This window comes from Poecilia mexicana, unplaced genomic scaffold, assembly GCF_051168715.1.
Source record: "Poecilia mexicana isolate PSO_F unplaced genomic scaffold, ASM5116871v1 scaffold_21, whole genome shotgun sequence".
Classification (NCBI taxonomy): Eukaryota; Metazoa; Chordata; class Actinopteri; order Cyprinodontiformes; family Poeciliidae; genus Poecilia; species Poecilia mexicana.
Window position 1 is genome coordinate 1,854,945 of NW_028263390.1, and position 27,433 is coordinate 1,882,377.

Below are 27,433 nucleotides of genomic sequence, written 5' to 3' on the forward strand. Positions count from 1 at the left end.
TCTTGCGCTGGAACAATAAATAAATAGACCTACAGTTTATTTTATCACGTTCACTGTTTCATTGTATACTGTAAGTTGCAAATTAAGTAAAAATGCAGATATACACCAGACATATAATAATAATAATAATAATATATTTTTATTTCCTTTATTTAACCAGGTAAATCCCGTTGAGATCCAGATCTCATTTTCAAGAGGGACCTGGGCAGAAGTCTGCAACACAACAAACAACAAACAAACAACAACAATAATAATAAGTAATAATAACAATAACAATAATAATAATATCAACGGTCTTAACTGATGTTAAAAAAAAAACCCGAGACTACTTTTATTAATAAAAATAACATGTTTAAAATTTACATACTGTAATTTTTTCATACAGAAAAACGTGCAATTATTTTACTGCAAAATCATAATGTGAGGATTTGAGTTTTCTTTGTGTTTACTTTAGGTTTCTGTTTCTATTGAGTCTCCGTGTTGTCCTGTCTACCCCTTGATTGTTCCCAGCTGTGTCTCGTTTCCCTGATTATCCTGTGTATTTAATCCCACGTGTACCTTGTTGGGTCCTTGTCTAGTTGCCTTGTCGCTTTCGAGTCTGCCGTCATTGTATTTTTGATGGTTGCCAGTTGTGAGCATTAACCTTCCACTCAATCTGTGCTGCCTGGATTTTAGTATGTCTGGATTCATCACCCTTTATTCATTCCAACCTGGGTCCTCAGCAACATCCTCACCACCTCTTCATGACACATAGTTACTATTTTTATTACAAGTATTGAGGTGTTAATCCTTCCAATTAAATTTAGACATTTGTTTCTGATTGTTAAATCAATTCCATGAACTTTAATTTCAGAGTTAAAACCAAAACTATTTTCTTGTTGACTTTAATTTCATTTTCAAGCCAGCAAGTGGACTTTCATTAAGTTATACCAAGTTAGTTATATTGCTTGTTTGTAAATAATTACTTTTGAAATGATACCAAAATATATATTCTCTTTTTAACATGGAACATATGAAGGTCACAGATGTTTACCTAACAGCTCATATAATAAAAACACCTGCAATTCTACCTGTATGTTTCTTCTAGAATTACTTCAAAAAATACTTTGTGGGTTCCACATATATTATGCTTTTAAGAGCCACAGAAGATATGTGGACATGATACAATTTGTGTGAACATCTTCTTGGTTGTTTGTTCTGTTGAAACACCAATAAACAGCCTGTTTAATGCAGTGCAGCATGGATCTCCATCAGTCCCATTTGGAAGTCTTCCTCTTCATGTATCTCTCTCCTTCGCTGTCTATCGCTTCATAAAGCTGCTGGTCATTTTCTTTCATGGCGTGCAGATAGCCCAGGTAACCCACGCTCAAGGTGATGGCCACCAGCCCAAATACCATCACTGGTTTATTCTGCAAAACAACACAGCTCCATGTTAAAAGCCTGACAGGGGTGTTATCACATGGTAATAACATAACACAATCCTACTAAGATCAGCCATCCACAGAGCTTTTATTGGGTCAGTTTTAACGTTTTCAATAGAGTCATGGCTCTGAAACCTGCCGTTAGAGGAGATGAACGCTGAGAGCCAGCGATCATGGTCAGGCCAGCAGATTAGGAAGTCTCAGAGTCAGACTGGAGTAGAGTTCCTGTTTCATGCTGCATAAATGCTCCACATTGAGAAAGGTGGGGGGATCAATCAATCAATCAATCAATCAATCAATCAATCAATCAATCAATCAGTGGGCGTCAACTACAGAAGTGTGCAAAACTGCCGAGAAAATTAGCGAGCCAGCAGCAGAGGCTCCACACAGTTAATCTAAAACTTTCTGAAATCGCGCTACCATGTTGTAAAACTATAACACTTTATTTCTCTCTCTCTCTCTCTCTCTCTCTATCTCTCTCTCTCTCTCTCTCTCTGTGTGTGTGTGTGTTAGGGTCTCACCGGTTTTATGAAGAGTTCAGGATTGACAGCACGGAACAGTGTGGTGGTCTGTGCTCCTCTCAACCCAGGCGTCCGGAAGCCTTTCTCCCCGGCATTCTCCTTCCCCTTATCGGCTTCTTTTTCCAACATGTTCCCTCCAAAGCACACAGAACTCAACGGGAGAAACCTGACAAAGGATCTATAATGATCATAATACTATCCCAAATGACAGATTTGTTTGCCTCACAACATTGTCACTTGTTCTTCTTCTGGTTTTCCTCATGCTAACCAAGTGCAGACTGCCATCTGCTGGATTTAAACAACATTCCGTTTAAAGCCCGATTTTACCCCAACTCCCGGACGGAAAACGTCGAGTTGCGCGGTCAGTGGGTCGGGCGGGTTGGCACTAAAATCTACTTGTCTGAGAATGGAGGGAGACTAGATTCTGTGTGAGATGGAAACAGGCCCGACTCGATCTCAACCGAATCTCTCACAGTCGTGACAGATTTTTTAAATATTCACAATACCAGACTGGTATTTGTTGTGAAAGATTCAGGGACCACAGACCAAAGGAGTTTAAACAATCATACCAGTAGGTTCCGGTAACAGAATATATTCTCAGAATTTGGACGGGCTATATTTCTGTTACAGTCCATAAAATGAATCAACGGTGGAGAGGAAAAGGGGCCGAAATATGAGCCACATTTAACAGCACTGGTGCTGTGCAGCACAAACAGAAAAGGCAAATGTGAGGGATGTAGAGAAAAAGGGGGGGAAATGTGGTACATACATGCAACATATTTACATACATAGAGTGGGGCAAAGAAGAATTTAATCAGCCTACTTAGAAAGATGAAAGTGTAATTTTCATCATAGGTATACTTAAACTATGAGTAAAAAACAAAATCCATTGTAAAGAATTTGTAAATTATGGTGGAAGATAAGTATTTGGTCAGTAACAAAATTTCAACTCAATACTTTGTAACATAACCTGTGTTGGCAATAACAGAGGTCAAATGTTTCCAGAAAGTCTTCAGAGGTTTGCACACACTGTAGCTGGAATTTTGGCCTATTCCTCCATGCAGATCTCTTCTAGAGTATTGATGCTTTGGGGCAGTCACTGGGCAACACAGACTTTCAACTCCCTCCACAATTTTATGGGGTTGAGGTTTGGAGACCAGCTAGGCCACTCCAGGACCTGTTTCAGTAATATTTTCTAAACAAAAGCTGTACAAATGGAAAATTATCAGCACAAACGTAGCACAGTTGATTGATACCAATTGTGTTTGAGAACTTGAATTAGGTGGGAGGCTGGTTGACATTTCATAACCTCTGGAAACCTTTACTAAAATTTAAAAAATGATAGGGGCACAAAAATAGTTGCTGCACAGACCAGTACAAACGTCTGACACCAATTTTGTTTTATTTGAAGATGGCTTAAGGACAACTTCACTCAGGATTGACCAAGCATGCTACCTGGTCTGCACACTGGGTGAGGAAGATCAACACATTCCATTATTTTTTTTAGAATTAAGAGCTGATCCATTCAGAGCAGAATTGATCCAGCATCTTAAAATTATATCATGTTTTCCTCCAAAAAAAAAAAAAAAAATCCCTCAGTCGACTGTCAAGTCCTTCTCTGGTGAGAACTTCTCTAATATACTGTAAATCTTCGCCACATACATCATTAAAAGTAATGAGTATTCATGTATCAAATTGAAGAGAATAGCTGATGTTCTGGTAACATCAAAAAATTTAGTGCATGACCAATATGGTCATACATTACTTTGACTGACTTGTCCCATTCCTAGAAATTAGATTAGAAAAATCAGTTGTAGATCAGTAAATTGTCTCTTCAGTTTTTGTTCCTTTAGCAACAAAGTCTTATTTTAACCCTTTTAGCACAATGCTCAGGAGGAGCCTGGCAGATGTCACAGCTGGAGAGCAGGGAAACGGTGGGTGGTGTCCATCAGACCATCAGTTCCCAAAATCGCACACACAAAAAAAAACTTGTAAAAGCGCATCTTAAGACCGCAGGAGGATTAAGAGAGTAAGCTAAAGCTAGTGAGAGGTGAGGTTTTACTTTGTGGGCAGAGTGGGATTTATGTTTACCGCCATTGATGTTAAGGCAAATCTTGCTAAATAACATGCACTGAAACGAGTTCTTTCCTTTCTGCTTTACTAAAGTACCCACAGGCAATGAGTCGTCTTTTTATCCGTTCCAGAGAATTTTAAGAAAAGAATATTTGGACCCCCATACTACAGTCTCAGCGTGTGTTTTTTCAACTTTTTACCTTATTTAAAAACTTCTTGATAATAGGTACTCAAGCAATGACTAAACAGTCAAAGTAAACCACTGAGAATTTTAACAAATGACTTTAATTCAGAAAAATTTAACAAAATCATTTTATAGGTCCACATGCAACAGCACTTAAGAGGGCTCTGTGATCTTATAAAAGACAAAAAAATCAACTGAAATAATACAAAAATTTAATAGGGCTGCTGGTGGCAGTGGGATTTTTAAAACTATATATACACACACACGACAAGCAATGATCAATATCTTCACAAACTACACACAGAATTAAGCTCATTTGTCTCAAATTCCCACAGGGATAATTTAGACGCCATAAGTTGATGTCATTTGAACATGCTTTACACTTTACAATATGAAAAAAACCTGTACAGATAGTACTGTGAAACAGACTGGTTTAGTCCATCAAATCAGACTAATTCAGATCCTGAGATTTAGCTATTGGATAAAAAAAAAAGCCTCCAAAAAAAAGTTAGTCACATCTCTCTAACACTACAGCTGGGTCCATGTCCTGCAGCTGTTTCAACATGGGCTCTATGACACCCTCAAAGGCTGGATCTAGTTTTATTTTCACTTTGCAAAGTGACTTTAAGTTCTGACGGTTGCTGAACCAGACACAGGTCTTTTTGCCATTTGAACTAGTTTGGCTCTCACCATTTTCTGCTTTAACTGGCCTCATCAAGTGTTGCTCTGATTCTCTGGTCTCTTCCAAGAATTGCAAGAAAGACATTTCAAATCCCATAGGTTTAAAGGAAGCCAGGGGCACACTCTGCTCTGTCTCCTCTGGAACTACTGAGCAGGTCTGCTTCTCTTCCTTGACCTGAACAGGTGTTGTCTTAGTTGGCCGAATGACTTTTTTAGATCCAACAAAATTTACGCCAAATTTTCTTGGTCGTCCTCGTTTACGTTTTAGTACAAGTCCATCAGAACTTTTCTTTTTTGATAACTTAGTTTTTAACAAAGTCATGGGCATCTCTGTTGGGCTTCTTCTGCGTAGGACCGGCTTCGAATATTCATATTTCCCTTCATCTGTGACAGCTTCTGTTTTCTCAACGTCCGACTGCTCTGAGGTGTTCTCAGATTTGGAGTCATCACTCCTGATGGAACGACATTTATGCCTGGAGAACTTCTTGCAGAATATGAAGTGACTCCTGTGCTGTTCCAAGTACTTTTCCGACAGTCCATGTACAATGTAATGTTTGAGTATGCTCTTTTCAGACTTCATGACTGATGTGCAACCTTTGATCATACAAGGATACTGCAAGTGAAATTTCTTGGTGCACAAGGCAGATGCATCCACTTTAGACTTCAAGGAAGGTTTTCCATATTTAAGCCAGTGTTTGCTTTTTGACTTGTCTACCTTCTTCCTGTCATGAGCTCTCAGGGGAATCTTTTTGTTGCTCTCTATATTTTCTTTGCCATTACTTATTTTGGTAATTTGGTAATGTGAAGATGTTGAGTTTTGCTTCTCTTCATCCTCTTCTACTTGTTTATTTTGTAGTTTAAGCTGGTACAAGTCCTGATGTTTTTTCATCATATGTCTGAGCATGTTTGACTTTGTAGCATAAGAACGATCACAGCCTTCGATTTCACACTTGAAAACTTGTAATTGTTCAGGTTTGGCAAGGTTTAGGTCTTTATGGTGCTCTTTAACGTGACTTTTATACTTTCTGAAAGCAGTGAAGGTTTCTGTGCAGCCTTGGTGACCACAAGCAAACCAGCCAAGTCTTATACCAAACAATAGTGCTTCCACCTCATCATCTGTGAATTCATGCAACTGCAGATAGTGCTGGAAAAGATTGGGGATTTCTTGAAAAACACAGCAGCAGTCTTTGACTTGACATCTGAATTCTGTAATCTGCAGCAACTCGGGATCTGGCTCTTCCTTAACATGGGCCAGTAGTTCATCTGCTTCCTCACTTTGGTCATTCTCCTCACCCAGGTGATGCTCCTCACTCTCCACCAGTGCTGACAAAGCAGACTGGTGCACAGCCCTGTAGTGGAGGATCAGATTTTGCTGGATCGTGAAGGCTGCCTCACAACCTTGATGGACGCAGCGATATGGTCTATAAGGACTCACAGCATCTTCTGATTTTGGCTTCTTCCCTTTAGACTTCCTGACAATGTTTTTGTTTTGTTTAACCACTGTTTGCATCTTGAAAGGGCCATTTTCATAAGTTGGTGGAGCTTGAGGTAGGGTAGACAGATTTTGGAATAGAGGAAAATTCTGACTTTCTGCATGCAATTCAGACAGATTTCCTTCTTGTTTGAACCATTGTTCAGTAGACATCCCTGCTTGTGCTGTCTGTGAGGCTGGGAAGGTCCGAGGCCTTGCAGGTGGAGTTTGTTCTAGATTTTGCATGGGAACAGCTTTTAAGGAATGGATAACTGAGCAGTGATTATGACCTTGATATTCATGATTAGCTACAGCTGGGTTAGCCGAAGGAACATATGTCTGATTCAATGAAGCCTGGAGAGGATCTATACAGGCACTGTTATCTAAAATTGTATGGTTAACTGTGGTAACTGGAGCCAATGGAACCTGGCTTATGGCCACAGGCTTTTTTTGACTTGCATTAGATACTTCAGCTTTCGCCAGCCTTCGCTTTTCATCCAGGAAAGCAATTTCTTTATTTGATAATTTGTGAACTGACCGGTAATGAATGCGAAGATTTGAGTTTCGAGTAAATGCTTTTGGACATTTCTCGCACTTGAAAGGAGCGTACTGTCCATATCTTTTTTTGACCTCATTAACCATCCCAATTGTGTAGTTGTGAGCTTTGGAGAGATGCCTCCACAGGGAATCACTAGAAACGGAACTAAATGAGCAATCAATGTCTTCACAAGTAAATGGTTTAACAACAACAGATTTTGATGGAACTGAAGTGACTCCTGTGAAATTTTGGGATTTCACCTTAGAGGATACAGGTCTACTTTTTTCAAACCCAGTTTGTTTTAATGGAGTTATCAACTGATCAGGAAGTTCTCTCATCAAGTCAAGCCTTTCAAATGCACACTGAATGTCAGTCATCCATTGCTGCTGGCTGGCTGATAACTCTGAAGGTCCAGGATCAAGTTCAGTTGCTGCGGTAACTGGGGGGCTTGGTAGATCTATGAGGATTCTGGGAGTCTCTCTGAAACCAGTAAAGCTCTGGGTGTTCAGCAGGTCTTCAATTTTACCAGAATATTCTGAAGTAACTGGAGAACTTCCTGTAAGGACTTGACCTTGAGGTTTTGAATGACTTGTTGCGTCGTAGGACAAGTTTTGAAATCCAGAATTATTGGAAGGACTACAGATTGAGCCCGAAGTTTTTAGATTCACATCTCCAGAAGGACAAATGTTTCTGCGTTGAAAGTCACCAGCCAAAATCTGCTCACGCAGTCGCTTTTTGATATCTTTATCAGTAGTCTTCAATGGACTCATGGCCTGCATACCACTTGTTACTGCTTGGCTAAAGTGAAACTCGGGTAACATTTGCTTCATGGCATTTGAACAGGAATCTGGAGCTGAGATGGTTTTCTTAGAGGGATAACTTTCATGAAAAATTAATTCAGGAGTTTTTTTGATTTTGTGAGTATTGCCCAGGAGAGCACTAGCAGAGTTCTCAGTGAGGATTTCTGAAAGAAGTGAATCAGAGAATTCACTCACAGGAAACCTCTCCACATGTGACTCAGGAGGCTGGGTTGCAAAGTATGAATTGACTCTCTGCTTCAGCTGGACAGTTTCTGTATGTTGTATAACTGAGGTACCAAGTAGATGCTCACTTGCAGCATGAGAAACATAGCTGTTTTGGAACAATGTTTGGGTGTCCGATGGAGGAACAAACTGATCAGACATAGTGGATTCCGGCATAAGATGCTTAAGCATGACATTTTTTGAGGGACTGTTTTCATATGATGGCATGTTATTTTGAGGATAATGGGAAGTGGGATAATGTTTTGAAGCTGAAGAAAAACCAATTACCTTCTTTTCAGGTTTCTGATATGGAGCAACACCATTGTAAAAGGATTGTGTCTGGGATGTGGCAACCGTTTGTTCTGAATTTAGAAGATCAAGAAATGATTGCGGTAAATCTGTGTTTATTGCCGATTCTTGATATGGTTTGCAAACTGCACGCTTGGACAAATGACCACCAAGAGATCGAGGATTATCAAACTGTCTAAAACACCTTCGACAAACAAATTTTCCATCTTTGATTATTGCAGGCCATTTGGTCCTGGAGTGTTTCCTGTCTTGCTTCTCAGTCTCAAGATTAATTTCAGAGATAGCAGGGCAATAGTTAGGCTGGATGGTTCTGCTTTGCTCTTCCTCCAAAATTGACAAATCGGACAGCTCATGATTTGGCTTCGTTTTCTCTGGAGTCTTGGAAAGTGAGACTACACAGCTTTGCATCTTTGAAGTACACGTTTGGGAGGCTGCCATTTCTTGTGACAACTCAATTGATCTTTGAGTGCTCATAGTAGTAGTAGTAGACTGGGCTCTACTTTTATCAAGTGGTGAGTCCAAGGACTCTGAATGGCAAACTTTTGATTCCATTACAGAGGATGAAGAAATACCAAGTGGGAAAAGAGCACTAGATGAATCAATCTCATGTATCATATGCTGATTAGATGGGAATACTTGGGAAGAATTACGGTTAGGAACAAATTCACTTTCAGCAGCAACAGGATTTTGACCCATTGAAAGTTGAGACTGTGTTGTTATTGGACTTTGATCAGCACCTAACTGAGAAAGGACAATGGGATTTAAAACACTTGCCATTAGCAGCGAACTGTTTGGATTGTGGGGAAATGAAGGGAGATTTTGTGGGACACTATATTGAGAGGTTGTACTTGTGCTAAGACAAGAATGTGGCTGAATAATACCATTTCCCTGAACCCGACGACTAGCCTGCTTCTTCTGTAGTGAGGAGACTGAACTCAAAGGCCCTGATGAGGTGTTCAGCACTGGAATGTGGCTTATTTTGATTTCAGTGCGGGCAACTTTCCATTGCTCATAGAATTCTGGATGAACTGCTTTCATGTGCTTGGAAACACTTCTATAAGAGCTGTAGGTTTTTGTACACGTTCCAAATGCACAGTGGAACCTTGGCCTCTGCTCTGGAGGGAGAGCTGTGACATTTGAGGGAGCAGCAAAGTTCTCTTGATTGCTCTCAGTGAGTTGAGGGTTTATTCTTGGTGGTATTGGTTGTGGCACTGATGGATCCGAAGAAATGTGGGGGAATGATACTGCTAAACTACTCCTACAAGACACTGGCCCTTGAAGCATAGGTAACATAAAGTTATGGTTAGACTTGTAATTCATTACATCCGTATTTACTTTGCTGGGGAGTGTGTGGGGCAGATTTTGTAAAAGCTGTCCTACACTGGCTTCAAATGGATGTACTGGATAATTTTGAGGTGGAATCTTATGATCTAATGACTGATCGCCAACCTCATCTTTTTCTTTGCTGGAATCAAGTAAATGGGAATGCACAGACTGAATGAGAGAATTATTGGAATTGTAGATGTTGCTGGTTGGAAACAGTGATTTTGGAGGGTCTGGTTTGACTTGGCATCCATCCATGGTATCTACAGGTTCTGGTGAAGTCTTCAACAAACCTTGTATGGTCATAAATTCTCCCGAATTTGGATAACAAGAAGCATCAGAGTTGATGTTTTCTTGGGAATGTTCTTGTTTAACAGGAAATTGACTAGAAAGCTCATTAGTTGAAGAACCAGGCTGTGACTTGGCAAAGGACGGTGAACGAGGTGAACTGTCTTTATCCTGGGTAGCATGGTTCTCTACATGCAAATCTAGCTGTTGTTGAGAATGAAATACCTTTCCACAGCCAACAGCTTTACAAGTAAAGGTTTTGTAATGATGTGACTCATGGTCAAAGAGCTTAAAAGGGGCATTAAAGATTTTTCCACAATTTGGAAACATGCATTTAGCCATGAAATCTGAATGGGTTTTCTTATGTAAGAGGAGTTTGGCTTTTGACACAAAACTTGCCTTGCAGTTTAACTGTATGCAAATATAAGGCTTTGCGCCACAGTGGACTTGTAAATGATCATTAAGATGGGTGACACTAACAAAGTGGCGACGACAGTACTGGCAAACCACCTTGTTGTTCTGCAGTTCAAGAAATGTTTTTGCTTCTTCATTATCCCCGTGGTCTTTAACATGAGCAATGAGGTTTTTGATAAACTTGAACCTCCTCTTGCATGTTCCCACTGGGCACATGTTGTCGTCATTAACTTCTACATCACATCTATTCACTTGAGACTGAGTTCTCTGAACTCTAGCAATGTTTTGTTTCAGTGAACTGTTAAGCTTCTGAAGTTCATTGTGTGTTTTTGCTTTCAATATTGCAATGGAAGGGGCAGCCACTTTGGAATTAACCAGTGCTCTGCTGGTTTCCATTGCAGTCAATCTTTCCTTGCAAGAAAGTTTAACATGTGATGTCACATGGGGAAGGAATGTGTCTTTTGATATGAACGTCTCAGCACAAATTGGACAAGTGTAGATTCCATGGCTGAAATGAATCTGAGCATGTCGAACAATTCGGTGACCAAGAAACTCTTTGTCACAGAGCACACAGTACTGCATGTAGGCCTGCCAGTTTCTAAAGCGGGTAGATACAAAGCCCTTTTCCCTCAGCTTCTTCATTTCTCGATTTTTCTGTTTCTTGTGTGCTGCATCTTGAAGATCATATGTGCCACTGACTATACTGTCTGGGATATAATTAAAGTCCTTTAGACTCATATAGTCTTCTTCTTCCTCAGTGTTCTCAGAATCATTTAGAGAGTCAATGGATGAGACGATAGAAGCCTCATTACCCATTAGAGACAGACAATGACGCTTCAGTGTTTTCCAATCCCAGAACTCTGGGTCAAAAGGCCACTGGGTCTTTAAAACCAGTAGGAGATCACAACGCAGAGAGTTGGGAATAGGCATATTTTCCTCCTCTAGTTTTTGATCTGGTTCATTGTAAAGTGTCTCCACAACATAGTATGAATCCACAGTGGGCTCCAGAAGGAACTCTGTTAGTTGGCATGCTCTCTTAACTTCCAGATCAGCTGGAAGCAAACAGGAAATTGTTTTACAGACTGTGGCCTTTCCTTTGTCATCCTCCGATGTGATCCGTAGCGCCATTATGCACAACTCGATACACACTGGTAGACCAACGTGAGTTATCTACAAAAGAAGGAAGAAGCCCAGTCATTGGTCAAAAACATTAAACTTACTCAACTCAAAATAAGCTACAAAGGAAAACATAACCTTAGCTGGCTGCTTATAAATGAATGTCAACACACAAACACAGCAAGATCTCAAATATTTCAGTGAGCTCATTAGGGACAACCAACAAACCTCCGACTGGATGACCTTGATGAAGAACAGGATGTGATACACGGATTTGGATAAGACTGACATTTGCCGGCATCTATCCAGGAAGGCGTGATCTGATGGCTCTAACCGCTTTAGCAGCTTACTCCAAAACAGAGTGAGCTCCCTGGATTTAAAAAAGGAAAACAATACATAAAACTAAGATAATTCAAAGGTAACTCCTGTCCAGCATTTTTACCAGTTAACATGATGGGGCATTTAGTGTTCTTACCAAGCACAGTATGTGTCTCCTTGGAGAAGCTGACGGGTTAGAAAGGCTGAACATAAACTGAACGCTGCGCTATCATCTCCATCTGATTCCAGGTTGCAAATCATTTCTATAGCGTCGTGGCAGTCCTCTTTTGAAAGCTGAACAAACACACACACACACACAAATTATATTTACAGTCCAACTTTATGTGACAATATTTAATTAGAAGCATATTAAAAATATTATTTATTTTGTCACTGCTAACCCCAAGAAATTTCAGATGCGCAGTGCTTCAATGAAGGTGCACGGAGCAGCTGATTGGCTATCCACAAGAAACTACCCAAGAAGTAAGTCTTATAATGTCTTTAAACTTTTGAATAACTTTCATTTTTCTCTGTTAAGATATTCTTTTGGACAGTGTAGATATTCACCAGCTAAAGTGCCAACAGCTCAGTAACAATCTGATACATTCCTTAATTAAAAAAGAAAATAGTACAGCATAAGGCATGAATCTGGGCATGTCCTATATTCTAAAAACTACACTGTTTTTGCTTTTCAAGAACTCATCTCTGGCAAGGAGAATAGCTCAAGATGGTTTTCTAAAACATAATCTGCATTTTCAGCAAAGCTCATGTCAACAGAAAAATGTGCAGATATTTAGAGGTCTGCATATTTACAATAAGTGTACCGTTTAATGTAGACAACTATTAGTTCCTATTTTTTTACTGTTTGGGTACATTTCTAGCTTGCACTTCTTAAACCACTATTTAGAGGCTTTATGCTTTGTAGAAAAACAGAGCAGGGCTCACCAAGTTCAGTCCTCCAGAGATACCAGGCTGCAACATTTAGATACACAAGTGCTCCAACAAACCAGAATCAAAAGGCTAAATTCCCTCTCCAAGAGTAATTCAGCTCTGCAGAGGACTGCTAGGCACTTAATTTGATTCAGATATGTTGGAGCAGGGATGCTTCTAGAAGTTGCAGGATAGTAGCTCTCACAGACCCTGAACAAGAGGGACCAGTTTTCTGATCAAGGCCAACTAAACCTGTGTCATCTTTAAATCTAATCAATTTAGCTGTACTACTGAAGGGAAACTTGTAAATAAGGAATAATTTTCATGCACCATGAAGTCATGACTACGAAGCCAGAAGATTCTCTTAGACAAGAGATCGACTAATTCCATCTGTCCATATGAATTTGCAATTGATCTGATTTAAGCTGATATTTGGTTTAATCTGTCCAAAATCTATGCAGAAGCACAAAAATCAGTTTTATTGACATTTTTTCATGAATGAAAATTATTTTCATTCCTGAAGTAGAATCTGCTTACCTCCTCCATGAGTTGATCTTTTTCCAAAATGCCACAGAGGCAGACAAGATACATCTGTTTGAAATCCCCCTTCGCTTGGAAGGCGGAACAGTCAGTGCACATCTTTGCTAGAAGTGCAGCCTTCTCCAGCTGCTTCTCCTTTATCAGCTGCTTCACTCTCATCTGCAGCAACACAGGGCCCTCATGCTCCAGGAACTTCTCCACTGAAAAAGTTAAATCACAAAGGCAGGTTTTCATTTTAGACTTTTTGTAACAATGTAAGTGACTCTGCTATAATCCAAAAGTAGCTTCACTGAACTCTCACAGTAAGGTAGAGGCAACTTAGCCTACTGGAATACACACAGGTTGTGTTTACAGTGAGTTTACACATTATTTTAAAAATATTTTATACCAAACAGGAAATTTAATATTGTAGATACCAATTTTTTTATGTAATTATGGATGGGGAAGTCTGTGAGCAGGAAGGATCTCCTGTAGCAGTCTGTATAACTGCAGATGCTGCTTACTGAAGACCCACTGTTATATTACAGTTTCATAAAGAACATACTTGGGATGGTCCATTATGGCAAAATGGTAAATAACCTGTACCTATGACGTCCAGAGGACCCCAAAGCGCTTCACACTATATTTGGTAATTCACACACTGATGGTGGTAAGCTACTAGATGGTAGCCACAGCTGCCCTGGGCAATCTGACAGAGGCCAAGCTGCCACACACTGGCACCACCAGGCCCAAGGACACAACAAGAGATGGAGGGAGCGGGAATCAAGGCACCATGGTTTATGTTCTTTATTTTCTGAAGGAAATAAAGAACATAAAGATTGTTGTGCAGATAAATTGCACAACAATTTCTGTAGTGAGGTTCTCCGACTCCAGTTCGTGTGTGCCATTCAAGTATGTGGGAGCAGGACAGTGGGTTCAGAATGGTCCTCCAGAACTCAGCCAACCTTCATCATCAGCTTGTTCACGTCACTGGTAAATGGTTCAGTAACTGTGCTGCATAAAGTGGCCTTGCAATCTTTTCTTTTCAAAATGTTTTCTCTCAGTTTTTCTAATGGAAACATTGCCGCTAGCAAGAGGGTGTTTATTTTATTGTCTAAAGCTACCAGGAATACCTGATCAACATCTTATGAGGTCAGATAAGATTAATTCCAATTAAATATAGGAGCAGGCAGATTTGAAGAATAGGAAAAAGAAATGAAATGGATTAGTAGCGGTCATCAACAGTAGATGGTGAAATATAGTCTCTACTGGGCTCTCTCTGGGATGAAGCTGCTTCCCCACCATTGTTTTTCACAAGATCAGGAGAAGCCGGCTCTCCCTCTGTCTCAACCTTCCATTTGTGTGCAAGTCAGATGAACAGGCAAATCATACATCTGTCTCCAGAATCCCTAATAACAGAGCATCTTCAGTCTGAGGCATCTCCAGAACTACTGAAACACAGACGGCTATAGAAGAGCTTCCTGCGCACACAATCACCATCTACAGTGACTCTTTGGGGAAACTGATGGCTTGAGTTAAATTGAGGTTGAAGCCAAAGGTTCAATTCAAACTATAAGTTTTTTAGTGCAGATAAATTAAGTTTTTGTGCACTTTTAAGTCCACAAAAACATAAGGAACAAATATTGTTTGTTATTCTATTAGCACTGCACACAGTATGTGAAAAACTTATTGGATTTAAATAAATGTTAGCTACCGTAATTATTTAAACTCAATGCATTCAGGATAAATTTTCCTGTTATACGGTGAACAAAATATAAGCAAATTCCTTTGTTTTTTGCTTCCTTTTATTGATCTCAGTGTTAAAATTTAAATATTGTAAATCCATAATGATTATTTTTTTCCAGGACCTGGACAGACTCTTTATTATCTAGGTCTGTGTTTGCTATGAAGCAAAAGCAAAAAGACATCCCGTGTTTATTTTTCGCTTATCATACTGTTCATATATTTTATATTTATCTTAAAATTTACCATGTTCTGTTGCAGGATTCTCATCAGACAAAATACTTTGCAGAACTTTGTGGCTCCAAATGCCTTCATGTTGGCTCAGGACACACAGTAGCGACAGCTGGGTGATGCCATTCTCCTGAAGTTTGTCATGTGCAAACTAAAGACAACAGAGTTTATTTCAGCAGTGAAACATGCAACAGTCTTAATCTGCAATCAAATTACCAAGCATGTTTGTACTTTGTAATAAACAGAAACCAGGTAATACTTAGCTAAACCAATGTGATGAACAAAAATATGGCAGCATATGGTCTTTTATCATTAAACACTTTCTGAATATGAAAAATAGGTAGAAAGTCTGTGAATGGAGCAAAAGATGAGGGTGATGGAAAGGATGCTTTCCAACTTCAAAGACTTAGAGCACATAACGATATGAGTTGTCAAAATAAAGCAAGTATAAAGCTATTCAAAAAATATAAGGCTCCGGGTGCTGCAATGTCAAAGATTTTGCTATGATTGTGAAGTGCAAAAATATTTTTGACAAGTCAGTTTGTAAATAAAATCTTAATTACCGTATTTTCCGCACTATAAGGCGCACCTAAAAACTTTCAATTTCCTCAAAAGCCAACAGTGAGCCTTATAATCCGGTGTGCCTTATATATGGACCAATATTGAGCAACAACATTTCTAGCAATTACAGTAAGCAGCCGCTGACTTCATTTTCGCCTGTAGAAGAAGAAGCGGGCGGTGCATGCTGGGATAGTTGTCAGAACGCTGGTTTGTTAATAAAGTTTGACTGACCTATCTACCTACCGACCGTCTAGAATCAGGTCGTCTGCAGGTTATTTAGCACCACGTTCTCCACGAACATGCTGTGTGTGAACGGAGAAGGGTGACCATCGTCAGGCCACGACCCGGCCCAGTCGTGGAAGGCTCTCCTCAGAGTCGGACTGTTTTGTTGACATTCTGTTTAGTGGAGCTCCATCTAGTGGATGCAAAATGTAACTCCAGCCTCTACTGTAGGGTCTATTCTATGCACCTTATAATCCGGTGCGCCTTATAGTGCGGAAAATACGGTAAAACAGCTACATTTTTTTTCTGATCCGATATTTTTTTTTTTTTTTACTCCTTTTGTTTTCTTTTGAAATATCTGTTCCAATCGGAATCAATTATTTTGGTTAACATTTTAAATATAAATTTAGTATGTAATAATAATAATTTGAGACTTAAAAAAAATCTGGAGTGTTTGTAAATATTTTATTGGAGCAATTACTGTGCCTGTGAAAAATAATTGTATGCAAATGGTGAAGGTAGGAACTTTATATTATATCCAATTAAACCAATATTTGTACTGATATCCTTAATATAATTGAGCACATTCTGTGTGGGTTAGTGATATTAGATATAATTATTAATAATAAAAAGCTTAACATATATAAACACAGTGTACATTCTGTGCATTCATTTCAAATCATAATCCGTTCTTGCATGCAGTTTTACTAAACTATGATCCTGATAACCAGGATAAGTTTGTACACAATAATTAGGATACCGAAATTTAATAAGATCAAACTCCCAACTTGAACAATGTCAATACCTTTTGTACATAAATCTAGGTTCTAGTTCCTGGTTTGGCTGGTAACCTTTTGTTCATGGTAGGGCTGAAACGATTCCTCGAATGATTCGAGTACCTCGATTACTAAAATTCCTCGAGGAAAATTTACCTGCCTCGAAGCTTCGTTAATTTATGTTTTATTAGTTAGCGCACCGTGTTCCGGCCGGGACTTCATTTGCGTTGCGCGGAGCTCTCACTTCCGCCTCTTTGTTGTTGGCAAAAGCTAAGTCTCAGCGGCATAAAGTCCAATCTTCAAGATTGGCCCGTGGGGATTTTATTGATTGATGATAATGCCCGACTTTTTATCGTTTTTGGGGAACCAATAAGCATCCTTAAAATGACTGGGGGGAATGCCTGGAGTACGGCAGCATTTCTCCTCTGGGGCTGCTGGTTGAAAGCAAACGGCGGGAAGAGCGCTGAGGTGAGCGGATAGACTGAACAGGGCGGGCGGCTGAGTAGCTGATGCTTACCGTGTAAATGTAGCTTTACCGACGAACCGCACAATAAATTTCATATCCTGGTCTGAAGAAACGGGTGGCGGAGCGCATCGTACATGGCTGGTAGATGAGTTTCTGAGTGTGACCAGTGAAGGTGTCGTAAATATCCCGTATTGCTTCCCCCCGTGTTCGTCCCCCGGTCTAACGGTTCGTCAGTCCGCTGGTCTATTTCCTCCCCTCCACCCCATCTTACGTTCGTTCATTCGCCCTCTTCTCCCACTCCAGGCGGCATTTCCCGTATTTTCAAACCCAAAGCGTGACAGGTTAGGTGGCAAGGTGAGTTTAATTAATCTATTAAACTCACTGAAGATGAATACATAAACTAAAAGCTGGATTGTAGACATTTTTTATAAGCATATTTGTGAGCCTGCCTCTTTGTTATTAAATTCAATATAATTTCAGATTTTTCTATAACTTTTCTTCTGGTTAACTTAGAAAGTGAGCTATTATTGTTACAGGTTAGTTTTCTAAACTTCAAAAAAGCAACTGTTAGGGATGCTCAAATATGAAAAATTGGACTGATATTGATATCTGATAGTAACACCGGTATTATGCCAGATTTACCAATATTTCATTTTATAATTTTTTTTTATCCGATTACTCGATTAATCGTAAGAATAATCGATAGATTACTCGATTACTAAAATATTCGTTTACAACAGCCCTAGTTCATGGTCAAACAAACCTAAATGAAATGACTGAACAATGTCAGTTTCCAGTTCGGTTCTCCAGAGTCCTGCTACTAATAACACTCAGGAGGGTTACCATGGCAGTGTGCACGGATGCAGCGGTTTTCTGCTCTCTTAACAACCAGACAAGTTGCACATCCTGAAATTTGGTAAGAATTTGATAAGTTAATTTTAATTAATTTAATTAATTATGAAGTCATTTTTTTATTTATTTAACAATTATTCATTTAATGGCTACCATTAAATGAAACCATGGTTTTTAATGGAAAACCATTTCCATTAACATAATAATTCATTCCATTAGGGCTGTTGTAAACGAATATTTTAGTAATCGAGTAATCTATCGATTATTCTTACGATTAATCGAGTAATCGGATAAAAAAAAAATTCTAAAATGAAATATTGGTAAATCTGGCATAATACCGGTGTTACTATCAGATATCAATATCAGTCCAATTTTTCATATTTGAGCATCCCTAACAGTTGCTTTTTTGTAGTTTAGAAAACTAACCTGTAACAATAATAGCTCACTTTCTAAGTTAACCAGAAGAAAAGTTATAGAAAAATCTGAAATTATACTGAATTTAATAACAAAGAGGCAGGCTCACAAATATGCTTATAAAAAATGTCTACAATCCAGCTTTTAGTTTATGTATTCATCTTCAGTGAGTTTAATAGATTAATTAAACTCACCTTGCCACCTAACCTGTCACGCTTTGGGTTTGAAAATACGGGAAATGCCGCCTGGACTGGGAGGAGAGGGCGAATGAACGAACGTAAGACGGGGTGGAGGGGAGGAAATAGACCAGCGGACTGACGAACCGTTAGACCGGGGGACGAACACGGGGGGAAGCAATACGGGATATTTACGACACCTTCACTGGTCACACTCAGAAACTCATCTACCAGCCATGTACGATGCGCTCCGCCACCCGTTTCTTCAGACCGGGATATGAAATTTATTGTGCGGTTCGTCGGTAAAGCTACATTTACACGGTAAGCATCAGCTACTCAGCCGCCCGCCCTGTTCAGTCTATCCGCTCACCTCAGCGCTCTTCCCGCCGTTCGCTTTCAACCAGCAGCCCCGGAGGAGAAATGCTGCCGTAGTCCAGGCATTCCCCCAGTCATTTTAAGGATGCTTATTGGTTCCCCAAAAACGATAAAAAGTTGGGCATTATCATCAATCAATAAAATCCCCACGGGCCAATCTTGAAGATTGGACTTTATGCCGCTGAGACTTAGCTTTTGTCAACAACTCAGAGGCGGAAGTGAGAGCTCCGCGCAACGCAAATGAAGTCCCGGCCGGAACACGGTGCGCTAACTAATAAAACATAAATTAACGAAGCTTCGAGGCAGGTAAATTTTCCTCGAGGAATTTTAGTAATCGAGGTACTCGAATCATTCGAGGAATCGTTTCAGCCCTACATTCCATCCAGAGGAGATATCAAGACTACCAGGGTCTCCATGGATTATGGTCGACCTCAGATGTTGTGAATATTAACAGAAATGAGAACAGTGAGCCTGCTGCTCACAAACTCTACATTCTTCAAACAACAGGCTTGAATTAAGTGGAAATGTTTCAATATACAAACAAATGTGTCTGTGGCTGTTGTGTGTAAGACAAGCCACAAAGGAATAGGGCAGAGCCATCTAATCTCTACTTCATGGAGCCTATGTAGAAAAGTTCCAACCATCAAGACACAGAGTGAGGCAGAGGGTCATCAGGTCAGAGCTCCTGATATCTCTCCAGAGTCCAGAGCATCAATAAAGACTGCCATCATTCTGCCTAGCACCTGTTCACCCTACTGCCATTGGGGAAACAGAGCAGGAGCATAAGGCAAAGACAAACTGCTGAAAAATAGTTTGTTTTTTGTTTTCTTTCTTTCCCAGATCATACTTCTGTCTGGTCTTCTGTGTCTTGATTGTTATAAAGGCCCTAAGCAGAACTGTACCATTAATCACACTGCACTGCTTACTGCACAATGACAATAAATCCAATCTAATCTAATGTAATTATTTAATTCTGGTGTGTTGGAGCAGGGGAAGTCAAAAAATTTCAGGACAGGGGTTCTCGACTAGTCCTGCTTTAGGAAACACTTTTAGTACTTTCAAAACCCAATGACTGAAATGACTATTGCTGTCTTCCCATCTTTACCTGCACAGACGACTTGAAATACTGCCATAAATCATCTGGAAGGGTCTTAAGTGAGAGCAACAGTTCCAAAAAGCTCCTGTCAAAGGAAAGGCATGAATTCACAAACATAATACTGATCAATTTTCATCTGATAAGACTTACCAATACTGACTTAATGACAAAGATATAAGCTATAAGTAATATATATCAGACAGACAGACAGACAGACAGACAGACAGACAGACGTTTGGATTATAAATGTTTAATTTCACTTACAGTGAAAGTCTCTCAACCACAAGTGGAACACTTTCACATTGCAGAGAGAGGTAAGCTGAAGCCTTCGCAAAGCTGAGCAGGGCGACCATGTACACCTGTACGAGCGGCAAAGGCTCTTCCTCCGTCTTCCAACGGCCTACAAACTCCAAGAGTGTCTGAAAGAACAAGAATCTAAATCAGTTTTAAAATTTACATTTTATACATTACCAATAGATCAGAGCTTAAAGTTTGAACTTTAGAGGTACAAATGGATTAGCTCCAGGCTTTCCCCAGAAAACCTGCTAAGCCTGGTTGGTTGGAGCGCCAAGGCAGTCCACTAGCAGCCCAATGGTTTTTTATTTAAAAATGGTTTTGTGACAGGTAATGAGCCACATTTAGAGCTGACCCAAGGCATACATGAACTAAGCAGCCGCTTAAAGAAAATACATTTTATTTTCTGCAATAAAATTTATTTGTAAAAAATAAATAAATAAATAAATAAATAGTGCATTTATTTTTTTACAAGTAAAATGTATTACTATTATAAGTAGCAATTATGTCACTGATGAGTCTGTAATGGGTAAAGCCTGACCTCCCCTAGAAGACTTTATTAGAAAGTAAAGTAGAACCAGGTCCACCTCGAGAACCAGAATTTCTTTGTCATTGTGCAAGAAAGCACATGGAAATTTAAAAAGTATCAACTCTTAATTAATGATAATAAACAAATATGTTTCAACAAATATAAAAAATATAGTAGAAACATACAAAAACAATCCAGGTGTTAAGAGAAAAAAAAAATGATGATCAGAGTTTTAGTTCAGAGATTATGAAGTTCAATTTAGAAAATCTTCCAGTGGTGGTAGTGACAATGGAAGGCTATGATTTTTATTAATAAACCACACCTTTCTTGGAAGCATAGTGACAATGCAGAATGCTCAAACTGATAAATTACAAATGTGAGACCGAACTGTCATCAATTACCTTCTTAGTTCTTAGCACTGAGAATCAGGAAAATTGATCCAACAATGGAAAGAAGTTGGAAGATGAAAATATTTGGCATTGAAATAAAAATACGGTGAAAAAGTTAATATAGTATGCAATATATTGTGGACTGTAAAAGGCAAAAACATCAATCAATCAAATTTTATTTGTATAGAACCTTTCAGCAACAAGGCATTTCAAAGTGGTTTACATCAGAAAAACACAAAAATACAAAGTCATAGTCACGTACTGAAAACTTTGCTATAGTCAAAGAAACAAAGTACTACTAAAACTGAATATCCAAAATGCACTTAAAAGTACTTTATTAAACTAATATAATGCGAAAGAACATGTGAATGTAAGTGAACATTTTAATCCCATTGGTGACTTTAGCTTGATAAGTAAAAGTCTAATTTATTAAACAAGTTGGAATACCATAATGATCATTTATATCGCGATAGTGTGTGTTAGCTTACTTTGGGTAAATTCAATAAGTGGGAATCCGCCCTGACCATCATTACTCTACATCCTTAATATGGTGCAGATGGTTAACGTGAACCGTGCAGGACAAAGTGGAGATGGGAGCCAATGAATGGCTTGCTGCCTTGTGAAGCTACGCAGAAAAAAAAAATCCTCATACGTTTTATTCAGCACGTACACACCAGAACGGACCATGGCTATAACTCGCAAATTCTCTTTTTGTTCTCCGATACGTCTGAAAAAACCAGCAACAATTAAGAGAGGAGTAGTAAAATTTGTGAATCTTACTATAATGAACACGTCACAAAACCAGTCTCCCAAGACAACCATCCACATTCTGTCCACATCCTGCACGCAACCTTTTACAATCAACGGATATAAGCTAACACTGTGCTAGCTTCAGACTCTGCTTGTAAACTGTTACGCTACAGTGCAGCTAGCGAATTTAGTAAGCCCAAATTAAAAGGACCAATATAAATGGAGTGGAGTCTGCACTTAAACATTGTAGCAAGACCTCGTCCCTTCCAACGAGTCAACATTGCAGTTCATTTCTCCTTACAGAAACAACTCACTAGCGTATGCTAAAAGACATATCGATGGGTGTGTGGTGTGTTGTTACCAAATCGCAACAGCTTCTAGCTTCTTTTGCTAGTATTAACATAAAGCTAACTATGAAACACACAATCCGGTCTGAAAAGTGACCTTTTACCAGACAATGCAAGACTCAGTGTACATCAGCATTATCCATGTTAGCTCCGTATTTAGATGGCCTGTTTTGCAGATGATTGAAATGTAACTCACCCTACAAAACTCCTGACAATAGTCAGAAGAGGACTGAACTGGTGAGTTTGCGCTTTCTCGAATCACAACTTCATGTAGCCCTTCCAACAAATTTCTGACTTCCCCAATTGTTTTGCTGATACTGTCCACAAGACCACGGTCTTGCTCGGCCTCCTCGTCCGCCATCTTCATACACTACTTCAGCGCGTACGACTCATACGTCATAACGGAATCGACGTAATTACGTCACAGCAGGACGAGATATGTTTATGCATAAAAGAAAAACATCTCAAAAGTTAAAATCTTCTCTACTAATTCACAGCAGCCGTTGAGATTATGATATATCATTATGTCATCCTTCTAAATAATTTCAAAATTACATGGATGGATGGATGGATGATGGATGGATGCTTCTTTGCTTCTAGAGAGGTTCTACAGTGGTCTCCAGTATAGAACCAGAACAGAATCAGCCTTCTTTATAAGGCTGTTGAGCCTTTTTAGCTCCCTGGTTCTGATGCTGCTGCCTCAACAGATGACAGCAAAAGAGATGATGCTCTCAGTAACAGACTGATCTGAAGCATCTTGATACAAACCTTGAAGGATCTTAACTTCTTGAAGAAGTCCAGTCTGCTCTGTCCCTTCTTATAGAGGCTTCACTGTTACGTCTCCAGTCCAGTCTGTGAAAATTTCAATGAAAGTACAGCTACTCCAACATGCTGCCAGTCTGAGCAGCGCAATTGTAGAATTCTTTGAAGGACAGTTTTCTAGAACATAGCCATAGCAACACTAATTAAAAGACAAGAGCCGAGGAAGACAGGATAATCTCCAAATCAACTTTCATATGTCATAGTAGAAAAAGAACCTGTAAATGAATATCAGATCAAATCAATATGAGTCTAAAGTGGGGGTCTTCAAGCAAGGGCCAATGTCTTGCAACTTTTAGATGTATCTCTGATTCAGCACATCTCAGTCAAATGGCTGAATTACCATTTTCTTTTTTGATTTTACTGACGGTTTTCTAACAGCATTTTAATGTGTACTGCCACCTACTGAATTGTATTGTGAACCAGAATTGAGGACCAGAGTTTCTCAACCCTGGTCCTCAAGGCACACTGCTCTGATCTGCTGTATGAGATTTGTAGAATAATTTAAGTATTTTTAGTTACTTCTTTAGCAAACTTATCTGCGAGTTTACTTTCTAAAACATCTGAAACACAGTAGTGCCACAAAACAAGAGGGTCCTGCATGATGCAGGGGTGGATGGGACAGCGTTCACCCCAGAGGGTCACCGGCCTATTAATGAAGCAGACCACAGGGAAATTATCCGATATGCCAGTTCACCCCTGAACAGACTCAAGCAGAGATCATATGGTTATTCAGACGTGTGGTGGGAGCTGTCTGGGTATTTATACTATTTTGCATATCCAAAATAGTACAAACACTATTTTGTGCTATCCCCTTTTAGCGTGAAAAGAGATAAAACCTCTCCATTTAAGGTGAAGAGATATTATACATAAATCCAGATTTATCATAAGGTAGCACTGGCCTCTTGTTGCATGGCCCCCCACAACATTAAAAGTCGAGTTACCTTGAAAGAATAGATTTTATCTTTGCTATCTTAAGTGATAAAAACTAGACTTCACTGTGGCTCTTATTTGACAACACAGGGTATTATGCATTTTATGCATCTAAATTCTTTGCACGTGCAGTTTCATAGATTCTTTCTACTGCAAACTATCAGTAGGAGAGCTGTGCACTCTTTTGTACATGAGGCCCCTTATCCTGTTCCATTCACTTGATTTCTCCCTCTGGCACATGTCTTGGTCTTAAATATTCACCAAGCTCTTTTATCCTCTAGCTTATATGCACAAAACAGAGCTGGAAACTTGTGCACACACACAGGTTCTGAGGCCGTGTATAAACGCATATTTCTCACACAATTCGGGAATGTATAAACATTAACGTGGCGTGCCTGCCGTCAAAATGTGTGGCAGCCACTCAAGCGTTTTCAGTACACAATAACAAACCTCAAAACACCTAAACAATAGTGAGTGTAGGTGCTTTCAGTGTAATATAATCTAAGGAGCATAACATTCGAAGAGTTTTATATATATATATATATATATATATATATATATATATATATATATATATATATATATATATATATATATATATATATATATATATATATATATATATATATATATATATATATATATATATATATATATACATATAAAATAAAAAAATTCCCCTCTCACCCTCCGTGGGTGGTCTCTTTCATCCTCTGAGCTCGGGTCCTCTACCAGAGGCCTGGGAGCTTGAGGGTTCTGCGCAGTATCTTGGCTGTGCCTAGAACTGCACATTTCTGGACTGAGATGTCTGATGTTGTTCCTGGGATCTGTTTGAGCCACTGCTCCAGTTTGGGGGTGACTGCCCCGAGGGCCCCGATGACCACAGGCACCACTGTGGTCTTCACCTTCCAGGCCTTCTCCAGTTCCTCTCTGAGGCCCTGGTATTTCTCCAGTTTCTCATGCTCCTTTTTCCTGATGTTGTGGTCACTTGGTATTGCTACATCCACCACAACGGCTTTCCTCTGTTCTTTATCCACCACCACAATGTCCGGTTGGTTCGACATTACCATCTTGTCTGTCTGGATCTGGAAGTCCCACAGGATCTTAGCTCGGTCATTCTCCACCACCTTTGGGGGTGTCCCCCATTTTGACCTCGGGGCTTCCAGTCCATATTCTGCACAGATGTTCCTGTACACTATGCCCGCCACTTGGTTATGTCGTTCCATGTACGCTTTCCCTGCCAGCATCTTGCACCCTGCTGTTATGTGCTGGACTGTCTCAGAGGCCTCCTTGCACAACCTACACCTTGGGTCTTGTCTGGTGTGGTAGATCTGAGCTTCTATTGCTCTGGTGTTTAGGGCCTGTTCCTGGGCGGCCAGGATGAGGGCCTCCGTGCTGTCCTTGAGTCCAGCTTTCTCCAGCCATTGGTAGGATTTCCTGATATCAGCCACTTCAGTTATTTGTCGGTGGTACATCCCATGTAGGGGCTTGTCTTCCCATGATGGTTCCTCCAGCACCTCGTCCTCTGTTCCCCATTGCCTGAGACATTCGCTGAGCACATCGTCCGTTGAGGCTTTGTCCTTGATGTATTTATTGATCTTAGATGTTTCATCCTGGACAGTGGCTCTCACACTCACTAGTCCTCTGCCTCCTTCCTTACGGCTCGTGTACAGTCTCAGGGTGCTGGATTTGGGGTGGAACCCTCCATGCATGGTTAGTAGCTTCCGAGTCTTAACATCCGTGGCCTTCATCTCTTCCATTGGCCAGCTAATTATTCCGGCAGGGTATCTGATTACTGGTAAGGCATAGCTGTTTATTGCACAGATCTTGTTCTTGCCATTGAGCTGGCTTCTCAGGACTTGCCTTATTCGTTGGAGGTATTTGGCTGTGGCTCCTTTCCTTGTGACCTCATCGAGGTTGCCATTTGCTTGTGGTATTCCCAGGTACTTGTAGCTGTGCTCTATGTCTGCTATCGTTCCCTCTGGGAGTGAGACCCCTTCTGTGCGGACGACCTTCCCTCTCTTTGTAACCATCCGGCCACACTTCTCTAGTCCGAATGACATCCCAATGTCAGTGCTGTAGATCCTGGTGGTGTGGATCAGTGAGTCGATGTCTCGCTCGCTCTTGGCGTACAGCTTGATGTCATCCATGTAGAGGAGGTGACTGATTGTGGCCCCATTCTTAAGTCGGTATCCGTAGCCAGTCTTGTTGATGATTTGGCTGAGGGGGTTCAGGCCTATGCAGAACAGCAGTGGGGACAGAGCATCTCCTTGGTATATGCCACATTTGATGGACACTTGTGCAAGCGGTTTGCAGTTGGCTTCAAGGGTGGTTTTCCACAGCCCCATTGAGTTTGCAATGAAGGCTCTTAGAGTCCTATTGATGTTGTACATCTCTAAGCATTCAATGATCCAGGTGTGTGGCATTGAGTCATAGGCTTTCTTGTAATCAATCCAAGCGGTGCACAGGTTGGTGTGTCGGGTTTTGCAGTCTCGGGCGACTGTGTGGTCTACAAGGAGTTGGTGTTTGGCTCCTCTACTATTTATGCCGATGCCCTTCTGTGCCGTGCTCATGTATTTATCCATGTGTCCGCTTATCTTAGCCGCTATGATGCCTGACATGAGCTTCCATGTTGTAGAGAGACAGGTTATTGGCCGATAGTTGGATGGGACTGAACCCTTTGAGGGATCCTTCTGGATCAGGATTGTGCGCCCTTCAGTTAACCATTCAGGGTGAGTCCCATTCTGTAGCAGCTGGTTCAGTTGAGCTGTCCAGTTTTTCATACCCGAGACTCTTTCTTGGACATCTGCCACAGTGATGGTTACCGGGGCTTGTTCAGGGAGGTTGCTGTGGTCCTCTCGTAGAGAGGTTAGCCACTGTGCCTTGCTGTTGTGGGACGCCTCCCTTTCCCATATGCCTTTCCAGTATTGTTCAGTCTCCAGCCTTGGTGGGTCTGCTCTGTTGTTAGTACCCTGCCATTGAGAGTACACTTTAGCTGGTTGGGTGGAGAAGAGCCGGTTGATCCTCCTGGCTTCATTCTCTCTTGTGTATCTCTTTAGGCGGCTATATATATATATATATATATATATATATATATATATATATATATATATATATATATATATATATATATATATATATATATATATATATATATATATATATATATATATATATATATATATATATATGTATAATTTTTAAACTTTTATTTATTTAAATTATGAAATTTATGCAGGGTTAAAAGTGTACTCCAAATGTACTGATACATTTTGAGTAGATGTTAAAATCCTCATCAACACTCTACCAGTTGGTGGCGGTAATGCATCAGT

At 40.0% G+C, this 27,433-nt stretch overlaps 2 protein-coding genes across 2 annotated transcripts; both read right to left on the reverse strand.

Annotated features, from left to right (window-relative positions):
- Positions 1-120: 120 nt before the first annotated feature.
- Positions 121-2,223, reverse strand: smim8 (small integral membrane protein 8). Its single transcript, XM_015006401.2, has 2 exons — positions 1,943-2,223; positions 121-1,409 (listed from the first exon to the last, which is right to left on the reverse strand). The coding sequence occupies exons 1-2, from the start codon at positions 2,069-2,071 to the stop codon at positions 1,251-1,253; spliced, it is 288 nt and encodes a 95-aa protein (XP_014861887.1). The 5' UTR covers positions 2,072-2,223; the 3' UTR covers positions 121-1,250.
- Positions 2,224-4,278: 2,055 nt separating this feature from the next.
- Positions 4,279-22,749, reverse strand: znf292b (zinc finger protein 292b). Its single transcript, XM_015006386.2, has 8 exons — positions 22,546-22,749; positions 20,305-20,459; positions 20,050-20,125; positions 15,118-15,253; positions 13,147-13,349; positions 11,837-11,973; positions 11,590-11,731; positions 4,279-11,415 (listed from the first exon to the last, which is right to left on the reverse strand). The coding sequence occupies exons 1-8, from the start codon at positions 22,714-22,716 to the stop codon at positions 4,708-4,710; spliced, it is 7,728 nt and encodes a 2,575-aa protein (XP_014861872.2). The 5' UTR covers positions 22,717-22,749; the 3' UTR covers positions 4,279-4,707.
- Between the last annotated feature and the right edge of the window lie 4,684 nt (positions 22,750-27,433).

Bases quoted from the DNA above. Each gene is read 5' to 3' on its own strand.
- smim8 (XM_015006401.2), bottom strand. From the start codon at position 2,071: ATGTTGGAAAAAGAAGCCGATAAGGGGAAGGAGAATGCCGGGGAGAAA. The intron at 1,410-1,942 runs GTGAGACCCTAA...GTTGTTTTGCAG, and splicing joins CTGAACTCTTCATAAAACCG to AATAAACCAGTGATGGTATT.
- znf292b (XM_015006386.2), bottom strand. From the start codon at position 22,716: ATGAAGATGGCGGACGAGGAGGCCGAGCAAGACCGTGGTCTTGTGGAC. The intron at 20,460-22,545 runs GTGAGTTACATT...TTGTTCTTTCAG, and splicing joins ATTGTCAGGAGTTTTGTAGG to ACACTCTTGGAGTTTGTAGG. The intron at 15,254-20,049 runs GTAAAGATGGGA...TGTTGTCTTTAG, and splicing joins ATTTCAAGTCGTCTGTGCAG to TTTGCACATGACAAACTTCA.